At 36.8% G+C, this 21,339-nt stretch overlaps 4 protein-coding genes across 14 annotated transcripts; 2 read left to right on the top strand and 2 right to left on the bottom strand.

Annotated features, from left to right (window-relative positions):
* Window positions 1–257: 257 nt before the first annotated feature.
* Window positions 258–2,212, top strand: LOC121759301. The gene has a single exon (XM_042154840.1). The coding sequence runs from the start codon at window positions 802–804 to the stop codon at window positions 1,951–1,953; it is 1,152 nt and encodes a 383-aa protein (XP_042010774.1). The 5' UTR covers window positions 258–801; the 3' UTR covers window positions 1,954–2,212.
* Window positions 2,213–6,935: 4,723 nt separating this feature from the next.
* Window positions 6,936–9,163, bottom strand: LOC121769089. Its single transcript, XM_042165776.1, has 3 exons — window positions 9,011–9,163; window positions 8,809–8,899; window positions 6,936–7,457 (listed from the first exon to the last, which is right to left on the bottom strand). Exons 1-3 carry the CDS (start codon window positions 9,078–9,080, stop codon window positions 7,322–7,324), a joined length of 297 nt encoding a protein of 98 aa, XP_042021710.1. The 5' UTR covers window positions 9,081–9,163; the 3' UTR covers window positions 6,936–7,321.
* Window positions 9,164–12,305: 3,142 nt separating this feature from the next.
* LOC121782944 (1,2-dihydroxy-3-keto-5-methylthiopentene dioxygenase 2-like) lies at window positions 12,306–19,156 on the bottom strand. Of its 9 annotated transcripts, none has more exons than XR_006046489.1 (15): window positions 18,858–19,156; window positions 17,397–17,443; window positions 16,132–16,243; window positions 15,771–15,865; window positions 15,572–15,686; window positions 15,360–15,484; window positions 15,168–15,238; window positions 14,898–15,072; window positions 13,718–13,773; window positions 13,578–13,644; window positions 13,423–13,497; window positions 13,219–13,299; window positions 12,836–13,027; window positions 12,643–12,760; window positions 12,306–12,550 (listed from the first exon to the last, which is right to left on the bottom strand). XR_006046489.1 is itself a non-coding variant. In XM_042180983.1 (8 exons), the coding sequence occupies exons 1-8, from the start codon at window positions 19,051–19,053 to the stop codon at window positions 15,003–15,005; spliced, it is 831 nt and encodes a 276-aa protein (XP_042036917.1). In that variant the 5' UTR covers window positions 19,054–19,156; the 3' UTR covers window positions 14,780–15,002. The 9 variants fall into 9 exon arrangements, 1 of the variants encoding a protein (XP_042036917.1); XR_006046493.1 differs by having other exon boundaries at window positions 13,593–13,644; XR_006046492.1 differs by having other exon boundaries at window positions 13,423–13,487; window positions 13,593–13,644.
* Window positions 19,036–20,591, top strand: LOC121782993 (transcription factor bHLH53-like). 3 transcript variants are annotated; one of them, XM_042181029.1, is made up of 3 exons: window positions 19,036–19,152; window positions 19,531–20,097; window positions 20,181–20,591. In XM_042181029.1, exons 2-3 carry the CDS (start codon window positions 19,555–19,557, stop codon window positions 20,352–20,354), a joined length of 717 nt encoding a protein of 238 aa, XP_042036963.1. In that variant the 5' UTR covers window positions 19,036–19,152; window positions 19,531–19,554; the 3' UTR covers window positions 20,355–20,591. The 3 variants fall into 3 exon arrangements, with proteins under 3 accessions (XP_042036963.1, XP_042036972.1, XP_042036955.1); XM_042181021.1 differs by lacking the exon at window positions 19,036–19,152 and adding an exon at window positions 19,200–19,410; XM_042181038.1 differs by lacking the exon at window positions 19,036–19,152 and having other exon boundaries at window positions 19,194–20,097; window positions 20,184–20,591.
* The last annotated feature ends 748 nt before the right edge of the window (window positions 20,592–21,339 follow it).

Raw genomic sequence — 21,339 nt, 5'->3', positions numbered from 1 at the left:
CGCATTTAAGATATTTTTTCTAAAAATAAAATTAAGCCAAAATCGTGTTCTCAAGATAGCCGTTACTACTTACTCAGTATGGTAGTATACAATATCTATAATCCAACCTCCGATACACAATTGTAGTATCCAATGCTACATGAGCTCACTAGTCATACTCATATCCCAACCTAATAATAATACACATTCAAATCTTCAAGAACTCATTACTCTTTGAAATTACTCCACTCTCTCTCCCCTACCATCTCTTTCCCCACCCCACCCTACCCTACCCTAATCCAATTTTCAATTCACAAGTCTCATTTGAATCTATGTCTGACTCTCTGTTGGTTAAATCTAGCAATCTAGAGCCCCCAAACAAGGCCCAATAGAGTGGCGCTAAGAACAATTAGGGTTTGGGTTGTCTTGTTCGGTTGTCAGAGTTTATTGCATAAACAAGTCTGATTTCCACGTGCTTCTGGGGACTCTCCCCTTCACTCTCCATCCCCCACTTACTTCAATGCCATTCTCTCTCTCTCTCTCCCCTCTCCCTCTCTCTCTCCCTCTCCCTACACCTCACCTCATTTGATCCCTCTCTCTCCATCCTAATATTCCAGACCTCAGTGATGTCCATGGCTGAAACTCATCATCCCAGATAAAAAAGATTTGATTTTTCTTCTCTTCTTTGCATAGTTTCAAGAAAACTACACAATTTCCGGCAGAAATATCAAACCCCACATTGCAAGATTGAATTTTTCCCATCTGGGCATCGGAAAAGCTTCAAAAAACACTGCTTTTCCAAGAAATCATCGAGCTTTGGCAATGGTGACGGAGGTGGTGCATGAGGATATGGGGGAAGGCAGCATGCAATGCACCAACCACCCATACAAAAACAGCACCTCCGGCGGGATCTGCGCCGCCTGTCTTCAAGAGAAGCTCGGGAAACTCGTCTCCTCTTCATTCCCCGTCGCAATTTTCCCTTCCTCCTCGTCTTCGTCCTCCTCTAGATCTGATTTCGCCGCCGGAGACGCCGCCGCCGCCGTCCAGCCCCGCCAACTCGCCCCCTCCTCCGCCAAAGCGTCTGAGAATGGGAGCAGCGGCGGCGAGGGCAACTATTACTCGCGGAGGTCAAGACTGCCCTTTGTTTTGACGCAGAAGAAGAAGAGCAAGAAAGATGGAGGAGTGGCGGTGGGGGGCTCCGATTCCGGCAGCGTTGTTTTCAAGAGGAGCAAATCCACAGCAACTCCCCGAAGAGGTATGCATTTCTTGGATGAAAATTTCTCTGACGATTATAGCCCTCATAGGAGGGGTTTCTGGTCATTTCTTTACATGTCAAAGCATTCTAGTGTTAAAAACAGTGAGAAAGATTCAAACTTTAGCACTGTTGGATCATCTTCTGTCAATGGTGGTGGTGTTGGAAGTAATAGTGGTGGTGGTGGGATTAGGCCTAGGGAGAAGAAAGGGGAGGATTTTGTGGTGGTGGATGAGAATGGGACCCCTGATCAATCTGCATATGATGGGAAAGTGTCAAGATCCAGATCTGTTGGCTGTGGGAGCAGGAGTTTTTCTGGTGATTTCTTTGAGAGGATTTCGACCGGCTTTGGCGATTGTACCCTCCGCCGTGTTGAGTCGCAGAGGGAAGGGAAGCCCAAGGCACAATCTGTGGATAGGATGAATGGCCAAGATTGCATCAAGGAGAGGGTCAGGTGTGGAGGGATCTTTGGTGGATTCATGATCACCTCGTCTTCGTCTTCCTCGTATTGGATTTCATCATCCGCAGAGGAGAATTCGAAGGCGATTAGGCATCTCTCCCATGGGAGGAGCAAGAGCTGGGGTTGGGCTCTTGCAAGTCCAATGAGGGCTTTTGGTAGCAAGCCTTCTTCTTCTTCCTCTGTCAAGAGGGATAATAGTAGTAGCAAGAATGTGACACCTAATTTGGCTGCAATTCCTTCTTTACTGGCTGTGAGTGGCTGAGGAGGGAGAGAGGGGAAAAGGGTTGGATTTAGTGAGGTAATTAGCTGATATGTTACTATACATTTTCACATTTCAAGATTGGTATTTTCATGTTGTTGCTGCTACTCTGTTTCATCATGTTGTGATATGTTAATCTTAGTTTACTTCTTTGTTGTAGTTTTCAGTCTGGAGTGTATTGAATTCTTCCTTGTATATCTAATGTGATATTGGTATTTGGTATGATGATGATGAAGATGAGTTTTGATGTAAGTTTGGGAAATAAGTTGATCCAATGTTTAGAATTTTCTTGATTTGTTTCACAACTTGTTTTGCAAAGAGGCTAGAATTGGTATTTGGTGTTGTATGCTTTCTGATATCAAATTGTAGGAGTAATAGAAGATTGTGTGACATGATTGGTGACTTTTATGCATGGGATACTAAGCAAACATTACATGCAAAAAGATTTGGAAAATGGATTTGGGATTTAGATCTAGTTGTGCTTGTCTCCATCAAGGAGGCTTTGAAGATAATGTGTTGGTTTAAGATGTCAAAAGAAATTTAAAATAGAAGGGTTGGATCACATGTCACTAGTGAGCATGTGCAAGGTCCCATTTCCTATGTCTAATCATTGATCAACACAAACAAACACAAAAGAAAAGAATCATATAGTTTGGTTTAGTCAAAGTGTTGCACATGTTTTGGTGAAGATAAAGACACATTTGCTAGGTATTAATTCACTCCCATGTCCACTCTAATCTTGATAGAGATAGAGAAAGAATGCAAATATTTGGTATTTTGCAACAATTATTTTGCAAACACTTTCAACAATGTAATGAAGAGCTTTGTCGACTAGAATCACTCCCACTTGTCTTTTATTTCTTGTCATATCCTTTTGAAACCACCAGGATTCACACACAAGAAAATATTAATAGTACTACAATGAGTAATAGTGATAAGTTTCTTGAAAATGAGAAATGTTACACTTTGGAAAAAATACAAATACATAAATCTTAATGATTTTACAAGACTCTTAAACATGTGTTGGCCCTACTTTGTCCGTTGCCTTGAATTCTTGTAATTTGTCCATTCTCATATAGCCGGACCACCACCTCATTCATCAAAATTGTATTTTGATTGCATAGATTAGTGTTGGTTGTTCAGGACTGGTTAATTAGTCACTTCAGTTAATAACCGAACCGATTAGTCGATTGACTGACTAAGAAATCCTCTCAAACTAGGAATAAGAACCGAAACTAAAACTGAAACCGATATGAGATTGGCATATTATACATAGTACTAAGTTTTTTGTTTACAACAACTATTTTCTAGCGTTTGTTTATTATTTTTCTTCTATAGTGTGTTTGGATCTAAACCGATTAGTCGATTGACTGACTAAGAAATCCTCTCAAACTAGGAATAAGAACCGAAACTAAAATTGAAATCGATATGAGATTGGCATATTTTACATAGTACTAAGTTTTTTGTTTATAACAACTGTTTTCTAGCGTTCGTTTATTGTTTTTCTTCTATAGTGTGTTTGGATAGAGCGTTTGCGTTTGTCTATAATGATTTGTTGCTTATATTCTGAATTGTTTTTGCATTACTACTATATTATTGCTCGTCATTTTTTTTGCTTAAGCATTACGCAACTGATAAAAAAACAAAAGAGGGTCATTTGATCCTCTCTCTATATATGTGAAAGAGAATGGAGATGTAGACTTATGAGAGATGATAATAGGACATAATATGCAAAAAGACATGAAAGAAAAGTCTGTTGAGTTATATAATCCATTTAGGTGGAGCAGATGATTATTACACCACGGATCAAATTTTGGGAAAGGACACACTTTTTGGAACCCACAAAACAGAGATAATATTCATTTTAAGTGAACATTTTGTAACACATATTTCATGACCAGGCCCCTCAATTTAGGCATATTTTGCTTGTCGGGAGAGAGTAAATTTTGGTCAATTGTGGTAAAATATTTAGTCTACTTTCTCGGATTAAAAATTGGTTGACATTCATTCCATTGTATAGTCCAAAATTTCTTCAAGTGTGACAAAATTTGCTTCTACAATGGAAACTATGATGCTTGGTAAAAAAATGAATTTACATGTTTGGGCCTATATATATATTTTACAACAGTTGAGTAATATGTTTCTGGGCAAATTGCCGGTAAAACTCATAAATTTTGAATCAAATTCTTATATTGGATTTATTCCTAATTATCTACAATGAATTTATTGTTTTGGGTGATATTATGTTCGGTATGGCAGCCGAGAAATCATACGTGGATGACACTAGCAGTGAGTTAAGCAATGTCATTTGTTCATATAAAAACGACTTCATTTCGCTGAAAATATCAACAAAATAGTATATTAAGATAACAAAATTCAAAATTCATGATTTTTCTAACTATTTTTTAGAGTTGACTAACCAAAATTTGATCAAATATGCATAACAAAAGGCATATATGAATATTTCATGATAATTTACTCATCACCTCATAAAGTATAGGATCCACAATTTCATATTCAATTCTAACCAGCTCAAACTCACAACCAATCAATGTGTGGCACTGTATAGTCATGATAGCTGCAAATAAATAAATAAATTTAGCCATGTCTACAAAATTCATTCATGTTGGTTAAATGATGGATTGTTTTGGAAGAACAATATTAACTATTGCATATGTACCTTGTTTGTCCTCATATATAAAACTCTTTACATTTGCACATGTAATCTCAGAGATGTGTCCGAATGTTTTGTAGTAGGAACTATGTTATGAGATTTGTTTTCTGTGGTGAAAAATGTGAATAGTCCAACATGAAGGACCAAATTAAAATATCACACTACTTGCAGGGGCAGAAGTATACTACTCCACTATATTACAAAGATAGCCCAACATGGAGTAATATTGATCTGAATTGGGCCTTTTGGGCCGCTTGAAAAATCGCCCTCTAAAATAATAGTATTGAATAAATTCTCTATTTCACTACTTAATAATTTTGTTATTTACTACTCCCAATATTAAAAATTATTATTATCATATAAACTAATAAACTCTATTAGAGCTATTAAGTGTGATACTATAATTCAATCCAATCATGTTACAACTTAATGCTTTAGTGAATGCAAGAGACACATGTATGGTGTGCAATTAATTACCTTAAGCTTCAATCAAGTCTATATTTCAATTTTTTTTCATGAAATTTTCATTGTGTAGATTGTTATGCAACAATTTCGACGATGATAAGGTGTGGAAGTTGTGCTTATTGTTGGGTATTATGGTTTTATGTTATTCTTGGGCCAACTAATCTGCATTCTTTTCATTTGTGGAGGGTGGAAAATAAGTTAGATTTCAAGAAAATTATGAGTGATACTTGTCTACTTTGTTTGTCTGATATACTTGCTGTGGTATGATTTCACCAATCAAATTCAAGTAAGTGTTCTAATTAGTCTTCCCTATGATGGGGCTGTGAGAGTGCATGTTCAGACAGTTGATGATGGCTTTGCACGAAGGAAAGGAAGTAGTAGCTGTCTGTCTGAGGCTCTCAAGGGGAGTGGGATGGTGACATTAGGGAAGAAAACCAGAAACATGAAGATGGTGTGACTATGGAAAGAGAGGGGGAAAGATACCCAAAATTGTACGAAGACGTGGAAGAAGAAGAAGATGATGAGGAAGAGGATATCTAATCATTTTGAGCAGTATAATTCATCATATTATATGAGTTTTAGTTTATAGTGTATCATTTTTCATAATGCTAGTATTATTTTAAGGGATATTGACACCTAATATCATGCAACTTTCAAAAAGTTGGGTTTTTTCCACCAACTTTGAAATTGACAAATAATATCACGATCTTTACCTCGAGTTTGTTATTTTCCACCAATGAAAAAATTACGACAAATAATATCATGATACGGAGTTTTTCCAAATATTCCGGCAAAATGAATTAGATGTTATAAGTAATTCATACTTAATCCAAAGATTCGATGTACAAAATTATTTCGGTAGCTAGTTGGAGTTGATAATTTAGTTTTTCCAATACCGCTCACACCGACTTGCTGGAGAAGATAATCTCTTTGATTTTCCATTCCACCAAAATGAACTTCTACTTCCTCAGGCGTCTCTTCCTCCATGAGTCAATCGATGTGGGAGCTGCAGCGGGGGCTTATCGGTGCCGGACACTATGAATATTGTTTGCAATTTTTAGAGAGAAGGAAACGAAGAGTCAATGTTAGAAACAGAACTAGAGTTATTATTAAGTTGGGAGCTGAAAATTAGTGTTTTGCTTTCAAAATTTTCTAATAAACTCTACCCGTTCCACGATAATATGCACTTTTTAAGTTGAGCACGGATTTTAATATACAAATAATAAAGTAAAAAAAATGAAAGAAAAAATTAATTAAAATATTATTAATGGACAATAAATCTCACCTCGAAAGAGAAATTATTTTCCAAAATTAGAAACTACATATTCAAAAATTCTTTTGAGATGGATATTCTCATGGAACATAAGAGTATAATTATAATATTCTCATATTTTAGTGAATGATGTATCCGTGAGATGTGACATAGCAGTGTTTTCCCTTTGCAGGCATCACATGCTAGTTCATATTCTTTGATCCGCTAGCCGGAGCGGATCACCTACTTCAGAAATAGTGCACCACTCCTACTCCACGCTAACAACTAAAATAAAATAATACTATAACATGAGCACTTTTAATAAGTGATGATGGACCCATTTTATTTTGGTGTGAGTGTGGAGTAGAAGTGGTGCACAATTTTTGGAGTAGATGATCCGTTCCGCCGACTCGGCTTTGTGTAATCATGAGATTTCGCTAATAATCTTTCCTTTGATAAATTTCTAAGATTAACCTTTTTAAAAATAATTATAATGGAGGATTCAATGTAAATGAATAGAAGGAATCGATTCAAAATTTCAAACTGAAGTCCTAGTATGCTTCATTTTATTTACGGTTTGAAAATACATTTAGATTTGTTTGTTTTTATCAAAAAGGAAAAGACTAATTGTCATTAATATCACGAATTTTGTTCGAGTTGCGATTTTTTACACAAACTAAAACTTGTTCCGATTTTTTTACACAAACTAAAACTTGATCTAAATATCATAACACAACTCTTAGTCAGTTGTTGCCACAACTCAAGACTACTGCAACACATCCACAACCAAGTTAGTTGAAGGCCAAAAAAATCATCGTTTTGTCTCAATATTCAAATCTGAAAGCATAAAACTCGAGCGAATTTCGCTATATGCTGGAGCTACGCACGTCTGCACCATGTACCATCTAATCTACTATGGCATCTGAGTTTATCATGGATTTGAAGAAGTACAAACAGTTTCTTACTCATACGGTCATGATTCAATTCTTGTGTTGGTTCTGTTTCAGGTCGAGGAACTTTGCAACTCGTTCTGTTTTTGCTCCTGACTTGTGGTCATAATACTCTACAATAGCAGCCCCGGACAATGCAGCAAGAGTAAGTGCTTGCGCGTGCAACCTGATTGGCAAGTGTTAGCGTTAATTATAACAAATCGAACTCTACTTTTAAGCAGAGGGAAGATCTCCTCTGCTTCATGATAGACTCAGAAAAACAAAACTACTTTAAGATGTTATGCTACTGAAAACAACAAGAATGGCCTTAAAGTGCCATTTTTTGCACCCCTCTTAAATCGACAAGGGAAAATCAAGAACCCAAAAACGACTCCAGTTTGCTCGTTTTGGAAGAAACAGGATATCACCATGCTCAGGCCCCACAGGGGCCTGTTTCTAATTGCATAAACAGAAAGGGATTCAAAAATATATTTTCCTAAATTGCAAACTACGACATATCTACGAACAAAGATTATTGATCAACCTCAGATAACATGCAATAGTTCAATCCTTAATCCACTTTAGAAGCCAAAGGCCCAAAACTATGTTCCATGTTGGCATGGGAGGAACTAATGCTAACAATTGAGAAGCAAGTTATTGCATCCACATATATTTCAAAATCACAATGAGCATAGCACATAAGAATACACCGAGCACAATTCTTCATGATTCATATTTCATACACATCTGCCAACATACAAAGCCATGTATTCAAGTTTTCAACCCTCAATCCACCTCTCGAAGCCAAGATTAAGTGCACTATCGTCACAACCAGAACCTCAACAATTTGTACAATTATACCCCAATGCTAATAATCAGACGATCGCATCTATGTGTACTTCAGAATCACAAGCAGCACAGATTTCATCATGCCAACAATATACAAAAAACATAACTTCAAGTTTTCAATTGTCAATCAAACTTTAGAAGCCAACATAAGTGCACTATCATCATAGAAAGAGCCTCAACGGTTTATACCCCAATGCTAATTGTATTACACTAATGATCACACATTTGGATCTATGTATTGTATACTTCGGATCACACAAGCACATCAATCAAACAGATTTCTTCATGCCAACAACATACAAAAATCACAAATCCAACATTAGAATCCAAGATTAAGTGCATTATTGTCAAGATTCTCAAGAACCTCAACAATATATCCTCCAATGCTAATGATTACAGAATTGCATCTATGTATGCTTCCAAATCACATCAAGCATATAACGCAGCAAACAGATTTCTTCATGCCAACAACATTCAAAAACCATAACTTCACAACTTAACTAGAAACAACCAAATTGCATTTGTAAGCATAACAATACCCCAAATACACAAATTATAACGACATCATACAGAGCAACTGAACAACAAAAGTCACACACAAGGGGGGGGGGGGGGGGAAGCAAAACTAAATCCCCTTTTAGATACAAATTCCAAACAAGAATTCAAGAAAAACAAAAGTAGAACCGCACCTAGCGTGAATGATCTTAACGCTTGTCTTCATATTAGGCTGAGACCAATTGTATGCCATTGAACCCACAATCCCACTCGCCCACAAAGTCCCTTAAAAAATTCCAACAAAAAGAAAAAGGAGCGAAAACACCATTAAAAATCCAATCTTGAAAATGGAAAAACAAATAAAAATAAGAGAAAAAAACATGTATTCATCGTTACCTACAGTGCGAAGCTTGTGCTCCACAACCCATTCCCTCAAAGCTTCAATCTTGCCTTTTTCTTCTCCCATTTCTTGATTTTTCTCAACCTTTTTTTTCTCTTGTTCTCTTCGAAGTTAATTTTGGTTATAATTAATGAAAGGTTTTTTTTTTTCAATTTGTAAACCGCTGCTGCAAAATAGGAATTCCGCCAGTACATAACTTTTAATTTAGTATAGTAAAATAAATTGATTAGCATGACCCAAAAATAAAATTGATCAATAAAGCTTATAATGTGTTAGTGTTTGCAATATTTCAATAGAAAATTTATGACCTATTGGTTTTCAAGTAATAAAAAATGATTAACATTGAAAATTAAATTGTAGTAAGAGTTATTTATTTCTGAGTTTTTTATATTTAATTGTTGTGAATAATATGTCAAATTTTGCATTTATGATTCTTTGCCTATTCCTAACTAGAGATTTGTCACGCCCGCATTTTCTAAGGATAGAAAACACGGTTGATCGCAACTAGGGGAGGATTAAAGAAGCGGGGAAGAAAGGGGAAAACAACACAACTCGACCATAGCTTGAAACAAATAGGAATAGCTCAAATAAAATCATAGTATCTCAACAATCAACAACTCAAAAATGAATATTATCTCAGCGATACAAGAACTCAAAAGAAGGACAACTACTTAGCGGAAGCATTTGAGAGAATGAATATGCCACGTGTGAAGACATGACACATTCTACACACTTAAATTTCTTCAACGCACCCACCGCACCCGTCACGCTCAACCTGCATATTTTTAAAAAGAAATGCAGGGCTGAGTACTTGATGCACTCAGTGGACTCATGCCGAAAACATTTTATAAAAAGTATTTATCATGCCACCATTGAGTGACCTTGGAGTTTTAACTTTAGAAACCGCCCAAGACACTAAAATTATTTCTATCGTAAAATTCGGTTGATCAACTATTTTCTCATAGATGTCTACCATATCTGATCCATTGATGACAAGGAACATGGCCACATTCCAAGTCACTAGACTGGCCAACTCGAAGAGATAGCGCACGATCTCCATAGGAGTACACTAGCCTGAATAGAGACTCACTCCCTAGACAGACCCGAACTCGATTATCCATTGATGGCAAAAGCCACGTCAAATAGGTTTCATAGATAAAACAAAACACGGCATGACAAATATTCATATTATTTTCACATAAAAATATACTTAGGGCATTGCCCTTATTTAAAAAGAAAGTCCACCTCAAATTCTTAATCCGAAATTATTTCCTTTCACTTGATATCACGTCTCGCTTGCAAGGAATCACCTTTGGCATTTAAATAACACATAAACCAACACAATGAATCAAGTAAATAAATAAGATGCATGCACCCTAATTAAAATCGTTTATCTCGTTTCTCGGTTTTCAATTATTCGGCGGCCGCCCAAGATTCCTCCGTTGGCTCCTCGTAATTTTTTCATCACGATATCAAAACATATTCCCAAAATTATTCAAACACATAATTAAATTATCACAACAAATTTTTTAAAATCAAAAGCCCAATTTTGACTCCCACTTCCCCATTCTCGGCTCTCTCTGTTCCTCTTTCTCTATCTTCCTACTTCTCTCTCTTCGTCGACATATTGCAACGGATTCCTCCAAATTTTCGTCGGTTTTCTTCAATTCATTCCACGTCGCCGTTCCAGCGTCGCTGCTGGTCGCCGTCCGTCGCCGCTGGTGTCGGCTTCTCCAACAAATCCTGTCGCCTTCCAACACAGCCCCGACAGGATCTTCTTCAGCCGACCGCTCACCATCGAAATCTCGATGTCGATGCTGCCGGGAAGACGCTACGCCGCTGCTGTCAGCAGCGTCCGTCGGTCAGTCTCCGCCGCAACCGTCGCCCTGATGCCGCTGCGCTCCAAAACTTCTCCAGCGACGAGGACGAGCTCCTCCGCCGCCGATCCGCCTGGGTTTGAGAGCATCCGCCGCCGTCCGTCCAATCCAGCCATCGTTCATCACCGAACCAACCCTGAAAAGTCCCGAAACCAACCCGAACAGCCCCGCACAACCCCGAAAGATAAGTTCTCTTTACCAAATTATGTTCTTTTGCGTTTTCGATTAATTGTCGTGGGGTGTTCAGTTGTATTGTTCAGTTTATTGTTGAATATTGATTATGTTAAGTGTGCGAGGTTGATGTATGAGGTATACTATGCTTATGAACTGTAATTGATCGATTGAAAAAGAGTATACCTTGAACAGATTTTGAAAAAACAACCGATAGCTCCCTCCTTCGAGTTGGGTTCTCGGTTTCTTGAATCTGATTGAGATGAATAGGTCTTGATTTTCTTGCTTGCAGAGAACGATAGGTGAGGGAAAAATAAACTGATTGAAGATTTAATATAGAGGAAGGGTGGTTAAAGATATGGGAGAGATTTAGGGGAGAGGGGCGATTTTTCTAACGTGGGTTGAGGGGGCGAATTCGATTTCTTTTTTTTTTAATTAATTTGTATTTGTTTAATATTTTATTTGCAGATCACGGAGGATGAAAATCTAATCTTCATTTAAAATTTAACTAAGGAATAATTAGTGATCAAGTCAACTAGGAAAAGATTTAATTAGATTAATTTAATTTTTTTGGGGTATTACAAGATTATTCTTAACTTATAACACAATTTCAAAATTATCTTCAAGGAAAAAGGACATGCCAAAAAAATTACACTGAAACCATATATTCTTGTGATAAACATCATTTTATATATATAAAAAAACAGTGAATAAACATCATTTTAAAAATTGGATCCTTGACCAAAATCCAAAGAATCAACAAATAAAAAAAATTAATGCAGCTGTCAATTGCACATCAACATCTAAAGAGGTTGTAATAAAATTAATACGATCGAGTATTAATTGAAACTTGGGCATCTGAATTACGTACTGAGCAAATAAAAATCAAAATAATGATTAATGCCGCAAAGAATCATGGCATTGGCTCATGTAGATTTGTAGCATAAAGGTGAAACTAAATAGTGAATAGTTATGATTTTGGATAAAAACCCTGTTTTAAAATCATAGTAGAATTAGAATCTTGCATGAGATCGTTTTATCAAGAAATTGATTGTGAAAAATGATATTTTTAATATTACATGAGTTCAACTTTCTCTTTAAAAAAATAGACTCGGAAGAACGTAATTTAACAAACAAGACAATAAGAAAAATACATAGGAGTACTATTACTTTCAATTTTATGTAATTTATGAAGTTTATAATATTAGTAATAATTTTAAAGATACTATAATCAATCAATATATATTTATAAACAAACTAAATAATGACAACTTGGATTAAATGACAGCAGCGGTCACGATTGGTATTCTTATATTAATACAGTATAGCAATTTCATATATACACACATCAAATTTTTAAAGAAATGACAATATGATTCCCATTTAAAAATCTCTCAATGGCATAGACATCCAAAAGCATTTTCTTTTTATTTCAAAACCTTTTCAAAATAGATCTGTGCAGTTCCACAAGTATTGAAAGGCAGTGTCCTGATGTAACGAAAACACAACGATACAAGTGAATTTACTATAAAGGCAACCGTAAAGAAGAATAATTTCAACATTGATCATAAGTTAGTAACCTTTTTCTTTTGATGGTATTCGATTGACTGAAACTGTCTGTGGTGCACCGCTAGGGACACTGACACAGTTGCAATAACCAGCTTCTTCGATTTATAGCTTGTCTATTTCGCCTTCAACCTGTAAACAGAAAGGAGGAGGTCAGAGTAGTGAAAACAAGTTTAAGTAATCAAGTGCATACAATAATGATCTCACCTGCGTGTCATCGATCCCATATAACATCTCCTCCGTATTTCTCCCCTGAAAATTCATGGCAAATATCAAAAAGTATTATAACTAACAATTTACCATTCATGCGCGAAAGCAAAAGAAGTCAGCGCATTGAAGTGTCCGGTATTTGCAGCCAACATGCTGTCCATTTCGTATGTAAGGAAAAGCAATGATTTTCTGCATTGAAGAGAACAAACTTACATTGAATTGCCTCGATAAAAATGCAAAGAGATTGTTATCGACATCGTCAAACAAGACTAAGAATCTCCATCACCAAGATAGTTGAAATCGAGACCAAGAAGTTTATAAGTTTCACTCGATTCAGTAATATACGATGGAATGAGTTAATAGTAAAAGTGGTTTCTTACCTTTCCACCAACAACTTGCATGACATTATTCCTCTGCAGTGTTTCCTTTGATATCATTCTTTCAGCAAAGTATCCAAGCAACTGCACCATACCAAAAGGAAACGTATCATCAACAATCGTCCACGTGTTAATTAAAGTTACAAAGAGCCTAATCTCCACATTTTTCAGATAGCAAAGCTGTGCAGCAAAAAATGACTGTCATACCTCATCATCCAAAGGCTCAAGCCTCAAATTTTCCCGGCTGACACGAGGATTTTCTTTATCGTTGTCTGCAAAGACCTGGAACCAAGGTTACTATCCAGAAAAGGGAGCACGGCTCCAAGACTCAAAAAGAGTAGTTAAGGAGAAGTAATATAAACCATATATCACGAAACCTGGCCGGCCCATCCACATTGTAGATCAAAACACCTCCATATCGCATAGCTCCTGTTTTCGTATATATCAGCAAATGTTCTAAAAAATCAACTAATTTACCATAACTATCCAAAATGCAACTCACCAACTTTGGCTGATGTGAAACGACAGCGTCCTCTGAATCTACCGCCCCCCTTTGCACTGATGCAAATGAAGAATCCATCAACATTAACAGATAACAAGACAGACATAGGCAGAGTTCTGGATATGGTGAAAATTATATCTTACACTATGAGACCAACTACAAATCTTTTAGATAAAAAAGTGGTAGAAGCCTAAGACATTCTCTATCAATTTTAGAGGAAATCGATGAATTATAATAGAGCATAGTAACTTATCCAGCAATAGAGATTTATTTTTCCAAATATATTATTGTATATTATGATGTATAATCCATATTTAAACTATTCATCGTAATAATAAATAAAATAATATAATTATTATCATTTGTAATTAATAATTTATTAAATAATATATATTATTATAATTTATAAATAAAAAATTATAAGTATATTTTTAGTTTAGTGTTTAAATCAAATATATACTTTCAAATCTTGATATTTTCCAAACACGGGAAAGTAAAGTTATTAGAAATCATATTCCCGGGATTCATTTTCCCAGGAATCATTTTCCTTGCCAACTTTACTTTCTCGCCAACCAAACATGGCCATAGTATCATAAAAATAGTCATTATAAAGCACTACAGTGGAGCATATGTAGACGAGGTAATTTTTTGTTAAGAACAACTCCCACTAAGGAAAAAATTTTAGCTGACTTAGTTTGGAGTACTAGTAATATTCAAGTTAGGCCTCATTGATGATCAATACTGCAGTATTTCATAGCAAATCAATTTTTCTTAATCAGATATAGACATATTTATCCCATTAATCTAAACCTGATGTTTTATCTCTTCAAATTCCCTTTTGCAGCTACAATTATGGTATCAACAAACATGGGTGCAAATGGTGAATGCAAGTCTACTGACAAATCTCGCACGTGCATATCAGGTCAGGTCGTAATCGTGTCAACACAATAATAGACACGACACGTATAATTTGCGTTAGTCCACATCAAAAAGCGACCTTCATAAACCACAAACTGATTCACTTAAATAAATACTAGGATACACATAGCATTCCATATGATGTAGTATAACGTTTCATTTTATAGATGTTGCAAAACACACATAACCATTGTTCAAAAGCAGCATTCATATCCTATGTAGGATCATCCGCTCAGAGCATTCATCTTCTTACAAACTTTACCTCAGAATACATACCCCATTATTTCAAGCTCATTTATATCACACAAAAGCGATGGCAGAGCAACCACACATTCTCAAAGATTCAGACAGTTTGGGGAGAGAGGTTTTAAGCTGCTGCAGCATCAACGGCTGGACCACCGCCCGCCTTGTTCACAAAGTTATCAACATATTCTTTCCTGCACATAAAAAGATTTGGTATTGCTTATATGTGGTACAAATGGTTAGAGCTGTACAGCCCTTTATGATGGGCGGTTATAGGAAAAAGGCGCACCTTGCAGGGAGATGATCGTGAGGGCGATTGAAAGGAGTCCATACAGGGTCACCAACAAATAGCCTCATTGCCTGCATACGCAGATTTTACATTCAAGGGATGGGTGCCAGTCAGTACTAGACAAATGCACAATATTATAGTGATAAAAATTTAAACAAGAAAGGGCGAACGTGACTGTTATTCTGAACCTACCTTGATGTAATTGTCTGAATCAAGAGTAAAGCGGTGATAAATTCCAGCTGGAAGGACAATCATTGCCCCCTTCTTTACCCAGATGCGTATCCAAGCTTCATCGCGATCGCGCACATCAAAATAACCTTCATGACCAAGAAACTTTCTATTAGGCACTAGGGTAATCTAATAAAATAGAGTATACACCAGATGGAGTCGATCGTAAAACTTACCGCTTCCAGCAACACAATAGCGGATCTCCTCATCAGTGTGGAGATGTTCTTCATAAAAGTTCTTGATTTTCTCTTCATAATTTGGCAGCTTTTCTGGGCAAACCTCACAAAAATCCTAAGCAAATTGAATTCTGTTATGCTAATGTTGAAAATGAGAAGTAACATACTATGTAAGACATGACTATGAAACTAAAGATACCATATAAGAATATCCACGGTCTTCACGAATTTTCTTCAACTTTGGGTCAGTTTCATAATTATCAGCATCGAGCCTCCAGCTAAGCACTCCTAGCTCTGAAAATGACAAGGCAACTATCTTAGAAGCTGAAAAAATGAGAAAACAGGTAACATAGAATGCATGGTGTACAGACTAAGCTAAAAAATTATACTGTAACTGTGAAACCTACTCGATAAGCTAGGTAGGGCAGATTAGAAGGCATGGTTTTAGATGAGCTCTGTGAGACGATGTTTTTCCATACATGGTAGCTATTAAACCTACTTACAACTGAAAGAATGGTTGAACATCTAATTATAGAGTGGGAAATGCAAAGACTGAATACCATCAAGTTTCTCAAATGACACAAATTCCTGTGGATCTCTGTGATGGGGAAGCCTCTGGTCTGCATCACTGTCATCCATGTACCATGCCTGAATAACCTCCTCCCTCGGATCCTGTATCAAATATATGTTTAGGAGGGTGAGCATACTTGGAGAGACTTATAAATTTTTACTCTTTCGATATTCACATAGTCTACTTATGGAGAGGGGAAATGACAATAGCAATGGAAAGAAGATAACCAATCACAATATTGAATTACTGAAACAAACGACCAGTTAATCGACAAGTCAAAGCAAGCCAGGAAAATAATGTACTACAAATAAAGACATGAAGTTGAAATAAAGTTTTGGATCAACAAAATTCGTGTGGGACATAGCTAAAACAGAACTTTTTTATATAGATGTATGCAAAACATTAGAGAGACAAACTAAGTGAATTATTCTTTCACTACGCAGTAACTGTATGTAAAAACCGAATATGTTTAAGCATTACATCAAAAACTATTTAGGATATGCTGTTCTCATTGCACCACAATTTTATATAATCCAGTGAAAAAAAAGAACATGTTTGCACAGACAGACTGAATTATAGGTCTAATTCCTCTGTTCTTTGCACCGATTCGAATTTCAAGCATATGCATTTGCTTGGCCTCCCGTAGGACCAAGCTAACAACATAAGTGTTACCGGGAACAGCCCTCAAATCAGGGATTGGAGATAGCAATTTTACACAGTTGTACTACGGGGTACTATTTTTATATAACAACCAGTTTCACTTGATTACGACAGTTTCTTGAAAAAACACAGTTCCAACTTTAAATCCACCAACTGATTGCTTCTCTCACCAATTATTAAATTATAGTTCAATGTCATATTTTGATAAGCAACAAAAAAAATATAAGCTTGAGATACTATCAAAGTTCAGCTTCCAAAATAATCCAAAACAATATATGATCATACATCATAATTGAAGTTTGAGAAGCAAACAAAAAAAAATGTACGATAAAAAAAAAGAGATCAGGGATAACACAGAACACTTGATCGAGACTTATGGAGTACTTAATTAGATCCTCCTACTACCCGCCCGAGAACTTATACAACCAACTACAATCTGATAGCATCGACTAGAAAAACAGAAAAAAGAGGCCTTATCATCATCTGAGCAAAATAAAAATGCAATTTTACATAATTAAGTATCGATATCAAGCACATCATCCCAATATCACAGATTTTCAAAGAAGAAAAGTTAAAATTAAAGAAATTTCTCACCTTGCTTTCAGAACCCATTCTCTCTCGCTCGCTTGCTCTCCCAAACCCTTTCAGCAAGGGAATTCAGCTTTTTAAGGAAACGCCTAAATTGGAAAATTGTCTTAAGAGCATCTCCAATGGCGGACGTCCGGTCGGACATCCGGTCGGACTTCGCGACGGGCGACCGGGACGTCCGCCATTGTGGCGTTTAGGTCGGATACGGACGTCCCGTGAGGACGTCGGGTGTCCTCGGACGTCCCGGCGACGGGCGGGCGGACGTCCGCCACTGTGGCAAGGGTCGGACGTCCCGGTCGGACGTCCGGAAATTATTTTTTAAAAAAAAAAACTCTATATATACGGCTCGTTGAACTTCATTTCAACGCGGAGTGAGCCAGGGATGTTGGATTATGTAGAGGTTTAGGATGAAACGTTGCATCCCTTCATTTCACAACCGAAAATAACTGATTGTTGGCGGGTTATAAAATTGCAATTTGGTCCTTCAATTATCGAAAATTCCATTTCCGGATGAAGATTTCTGCACAGTAACTTTAATGGAAATAAAAAAAATTCCAAACTAACCTGGCAGTTCGACCCCAGCCAGGGGCTCTGCCCCTTGGACCCCGCTCTCGGGGGCGCTGCCCCCGAACCCCCGTCTAATCATAACGAATTCAAATAAGTGTGCACTCCGCACTTCCAACTTATTTGATGTCTCGTTATAATTATATTGATCAATCAAGTTAATCCAATTACACTAAAATATCCAACAGATTATGTATTTTTCTTTTTTCGAATGACTATGTATTTTGCCTTTTTTCTAACTATGTTTTTTTTTATGTTTTATGAATATGTATTTTTGCCCGTATTTTGCTTTCCCGTATTCCGTGTCAAAATTATATTTCCGTTTTTACGTAATTAAATTATTGTGATTTTTTTTATTGCGGGATGTCCTAGTGGGAAGGGCGGACATAGGAGGGGATGTCCTAGTGACGTGGCAGTGGGATGGGAAGTCCTAGTGACGTGGCAAGAGGTGTTTTTGGGATGTCCTAGTGGGATGTCCGCCCACTGGAGATGCTCTAATTGTGGAATGCCGAATGAGAATTTATATTGAAATCTCTCTTGTAAGGACTAAAATATCCCTCGAGTGATAACATTTCTGTGTAGAGGTTAATTGAACGACGGAAAGTCGCTGTGAGCATTTTGGTCATTTTAAGAAGGGCGATCAAATTTGATTACGAAATTGGAATGGGTGGATGATGATAGGATTTTTCATTGAATTTCCGATTATTCCATTTGATTTTTCCAGTAATTTTCTCCACATCCATATCGACTGCTAATTCATATCGGAAGAGCGATCAAATTTGATTATGAAACTGTTTAGCTGAATCAGTTTTCTCCACATCCATATCGACTGCTAATTCAATCGAGCCAAGAAATTACAATTAAGAAAGAAAGAGAGGAGGATATAAAGGGAGTGAAGAATACCTGTTGGCTTGGATAAAGGGGGGAGAGAAAAACATCGAAACCCATTACTCTTTAACGGAATTCCTGAGACTAATTCAGCAGAGTAGGGCAAGCAAGTGTTGGGGCATTCCAAAGATAGCAAATTTAGCCAAGTGTTGGAAGCAACGAGGCACGGCGGCGGAGGTGGTGACCGGTGGAGGAGCGGCGTAGGAGGCATCTCAAGCTTCTGCCTTCGACAATGGTGAATTGAGCATGCAGCTGCTTGCTGAGGAAGAAGATAAAACTTCGGTTTTCTTGAAATTCTCGCACTATATGAGTAATTAATTGGCTATTGTTTTTATCTTTTTAAATTTTCTCTCGTTAAAATTCTTTAAAAAAGAAAATAAAAGAAAAAAGCAGGTGATGTTAAATAACGGTTAATCAATGTATAATTGCAGTCAATTATTGTTAATTATATTTGCTAATTACACGGAGGTTGTTAGTCCCATAACTTCCACCATAACTTCCACTCTCCATTATCTCTCTCTGTCACCCACACAAAACACAGAGAGCTAAACATCCTATTTTTGTTAAGGTTTATTTCTACACACATTCAATTCATTGTCTCTCTCTTTTAACTCACAAGTCACAACAACTTCAATTTTCCCTCCATATTCTCAACTATATTATCTCTTACGGTTTCGATTCTTGGCAGATTAATAGTATCCAATTCCAATTAATGGCGTTGAGCTACTACAACTCCAACTGGGACTCCTTTGCGCTGGCGGAATTAGGTGTTGATCTCTTCAACCCCGACGACTACTTGGTGGACCCCATCGACGCCTTCTGCAATTCTCTCCTCTCCGACGACTTACCTTTCGCCGATGATGGAATTCCCTTCGACTTCGATCATCTCAACTCCAACTACTTCCAATATAACAATGAGCCCTTTCCCCATTTCCCCAAACGCTGCGATTCCCACCCATTCTACCAAGATTACTCCATCCCGGAATTTGTGCTTCCTCCGCCGCCACCGCTGCCAGCGTTTCCGGCGCCGGGCTTCATCATGGGGAGCTGCGAGGGCGTGAGGATGAAAGAGGAGAGCTCGTCAGCGCAGAGCGTCGCCGCGAGGCAGAGGCGGCGGAGGATCACGGCGAAGACTCAGGAGCTCGGGAAGCTGCTTCCCGGCGGCCAGAAGATGAACACGGCGGAGATGCTGCATTCCGCCTACAAATACATCAAATTCTTGCAAGCCCAAGTTGGACTACTCGAATTCCTCAAGGTACTATTTTAAATGGACAAAACCAATCATTTTCTTCAATTCCTAAGAATATGAATCTTTGCTAACATAATCCAATCTTCTAGAAGGTCAACGAAGAGGAAGCATCAGTTGAAGGTGAACAAGTGTTCCAGAATCTTCTAGAATCTCCATTGATTCAAGAGAAGCTCTACTCCACCGAGCATTGCCTGATTCCTCAGAAGCTGGTGGAAAATTATCCAATCATTGATTTTAGCAAGCAAGCAAGCGGTTATGATTAACCGTTTCATTTTTAAATTTGTTTTAGTTTAGGCTAATCTTGATTAATGTTTTTATTGTTTTAAGGCAACCTCTTCTTGCCTGCCTTATGTTTAGTTCATTACAAATTGGAGTTGGGAGTTGGGTTAATTAGGCTCTTTATTTCAGGAAAAAATGCTGTATTTTTTCTTACGGTAAGTTCTCCTGATCCTAACCTTATTGACAAATAATGAGCATTGATTTATTTGATTATTGAGTAATCCCAAATGCAATTGCTTGTGCATTTACTACTAGAATTTAGTGTGTGTTTAAATTCGTCATAATTAAAATCTTATAACCGCAATCTTAAAACAGCAATGAGAAGAATTTCAAGACGTAGGGTTTCCTAATTATTTATAATCATTCATCAGAAATTAGCAAGTTTTCTTGATATTTTGGTTCTTCAAAAAATAACAGACGTATTTGACATAGTTAAAGGAAATTAAGCAGTTAATTTTTTGAGTGATTGTAGGATAGACTGTTTTAATATTTCTTGGTGCATAATTAATTTAACCATATTTTTCCTCCACACGAACTAATTTATCTATTTATTTTATAATTTTTTAGTTCCACTATGTCTCGATATTTTGATTTATCAAATTGCAGGATCCATACTTCCATGTAAATCGGAAGAGTTACACTAAGTCTTAAGTAATGTATCCACAAATTGATCCTTTTTTGCAATAATATTTACTAACAAGTTTTGCAAATAATAGTACTACTATATTTTAGTAAAATTAACCCTCACTTGATATTACAATTACAATACATTGAATAAAGAAAAAAAAAATACTAGTTTATTTGAGATCATAATTTCACCTGGACACCACTAAAATTACCAACTCCATAGAAGTAAAATCTATTATTATCTCAGTGAAGCCTGCAAAGCAAACATTTAAGAATTTAGAAACCAATGGAAATGGGTGCAGAAGCTGAAAATGAATGAAGAATAAACCATTACAATGATCA

This window comes from Salvia splendens, chromosome 2 (genome assembly GCF_004379255.2).
Source record: "Salvia splendens isolate huo1 chromosome 2, SspV2, whole genome shotgun sequence".
In the NCBI taxonomy this organism is placed as follows: domain Eukaryota; kingdom Viridiplantae; phylum Streptophyta; class Magnoliopsida; order Lamiales; family Lamiaceae; genus Salvia; species Salvia splendens.
The sequence above is the reverse complement of the archived record's forward strand: the minus strand, read 5'-3'. Positions and strand labels throughout refer to the sequence as shown.

Excerpts from the sequence above, each read along its gene's own strand:
- LOC121759301 (XM_042154840.1), top strand. The coding sequence starts at position 802 with ATGGTGACGGAGGTGGTGCATGAGGATATGGGGGAAGGCAGCATGCAA.
- LOC121769089 (XM_042165776.1), bottom strand. The coding sequence starts at position 9,080 with ATGGGAGAAGAAAAAGGCAAGATTGAAGCTTTGAGGGAATGGGTTGTG. Across the intron at positions 8,900-9,010 it reads GCACAAGCTTCGCACTGTAG|GGACTTTGTGGGCGAGTGGG; the intron begins GTAACGATGAAT and ends GAATTTTTTAAG. Across the intron at positions 7,458-8,808 it reads GTTAAGATCATTCACGCTAG|GTTGCACGCGCAAGCACTTA; the intron begins GTGCGGTTCTAC and ends CTTGCCAATCAG.
- LOC121782944 (XM_042180983.1), bottom strand. The coding sequence starts at position 19,053 with ATGCCTCCTACGCCGCTCCTCCACCGGTCACCACCTCCGCCGCCGTGC. Across the intron at positions 16,244-17,396 it reads GAATGGGTTCTGAAAGCAAG|GATCCGAGGGAGGAGGTTAT; the intron begins GTGAGAAATTTC and ends TATTTGATACAG. Across the intron at positions 15,073-15,167 it reads CACGATCATCTCCCTGCAAG|GAAAGAATATGTTGATAACT; the intron begins GTGCGCCTTTTT and ends TTTTATGTGCAG.
- LOC121782993 (XM_042181029.1), top strand. The coding sequence starts at position 19,555 with ATGGCGTTGAGCTACTACAACTCCAACTGGGACTCCTTTGCGCTGGCG. Across the intron at positions 20,098-20,180 it reads GACTACTCGAATTCCTCAAG|AAGGTCAACGAAGAGGAAGC; the intron begins GTACTATTTTAA and ends CCAATCTTCTAG.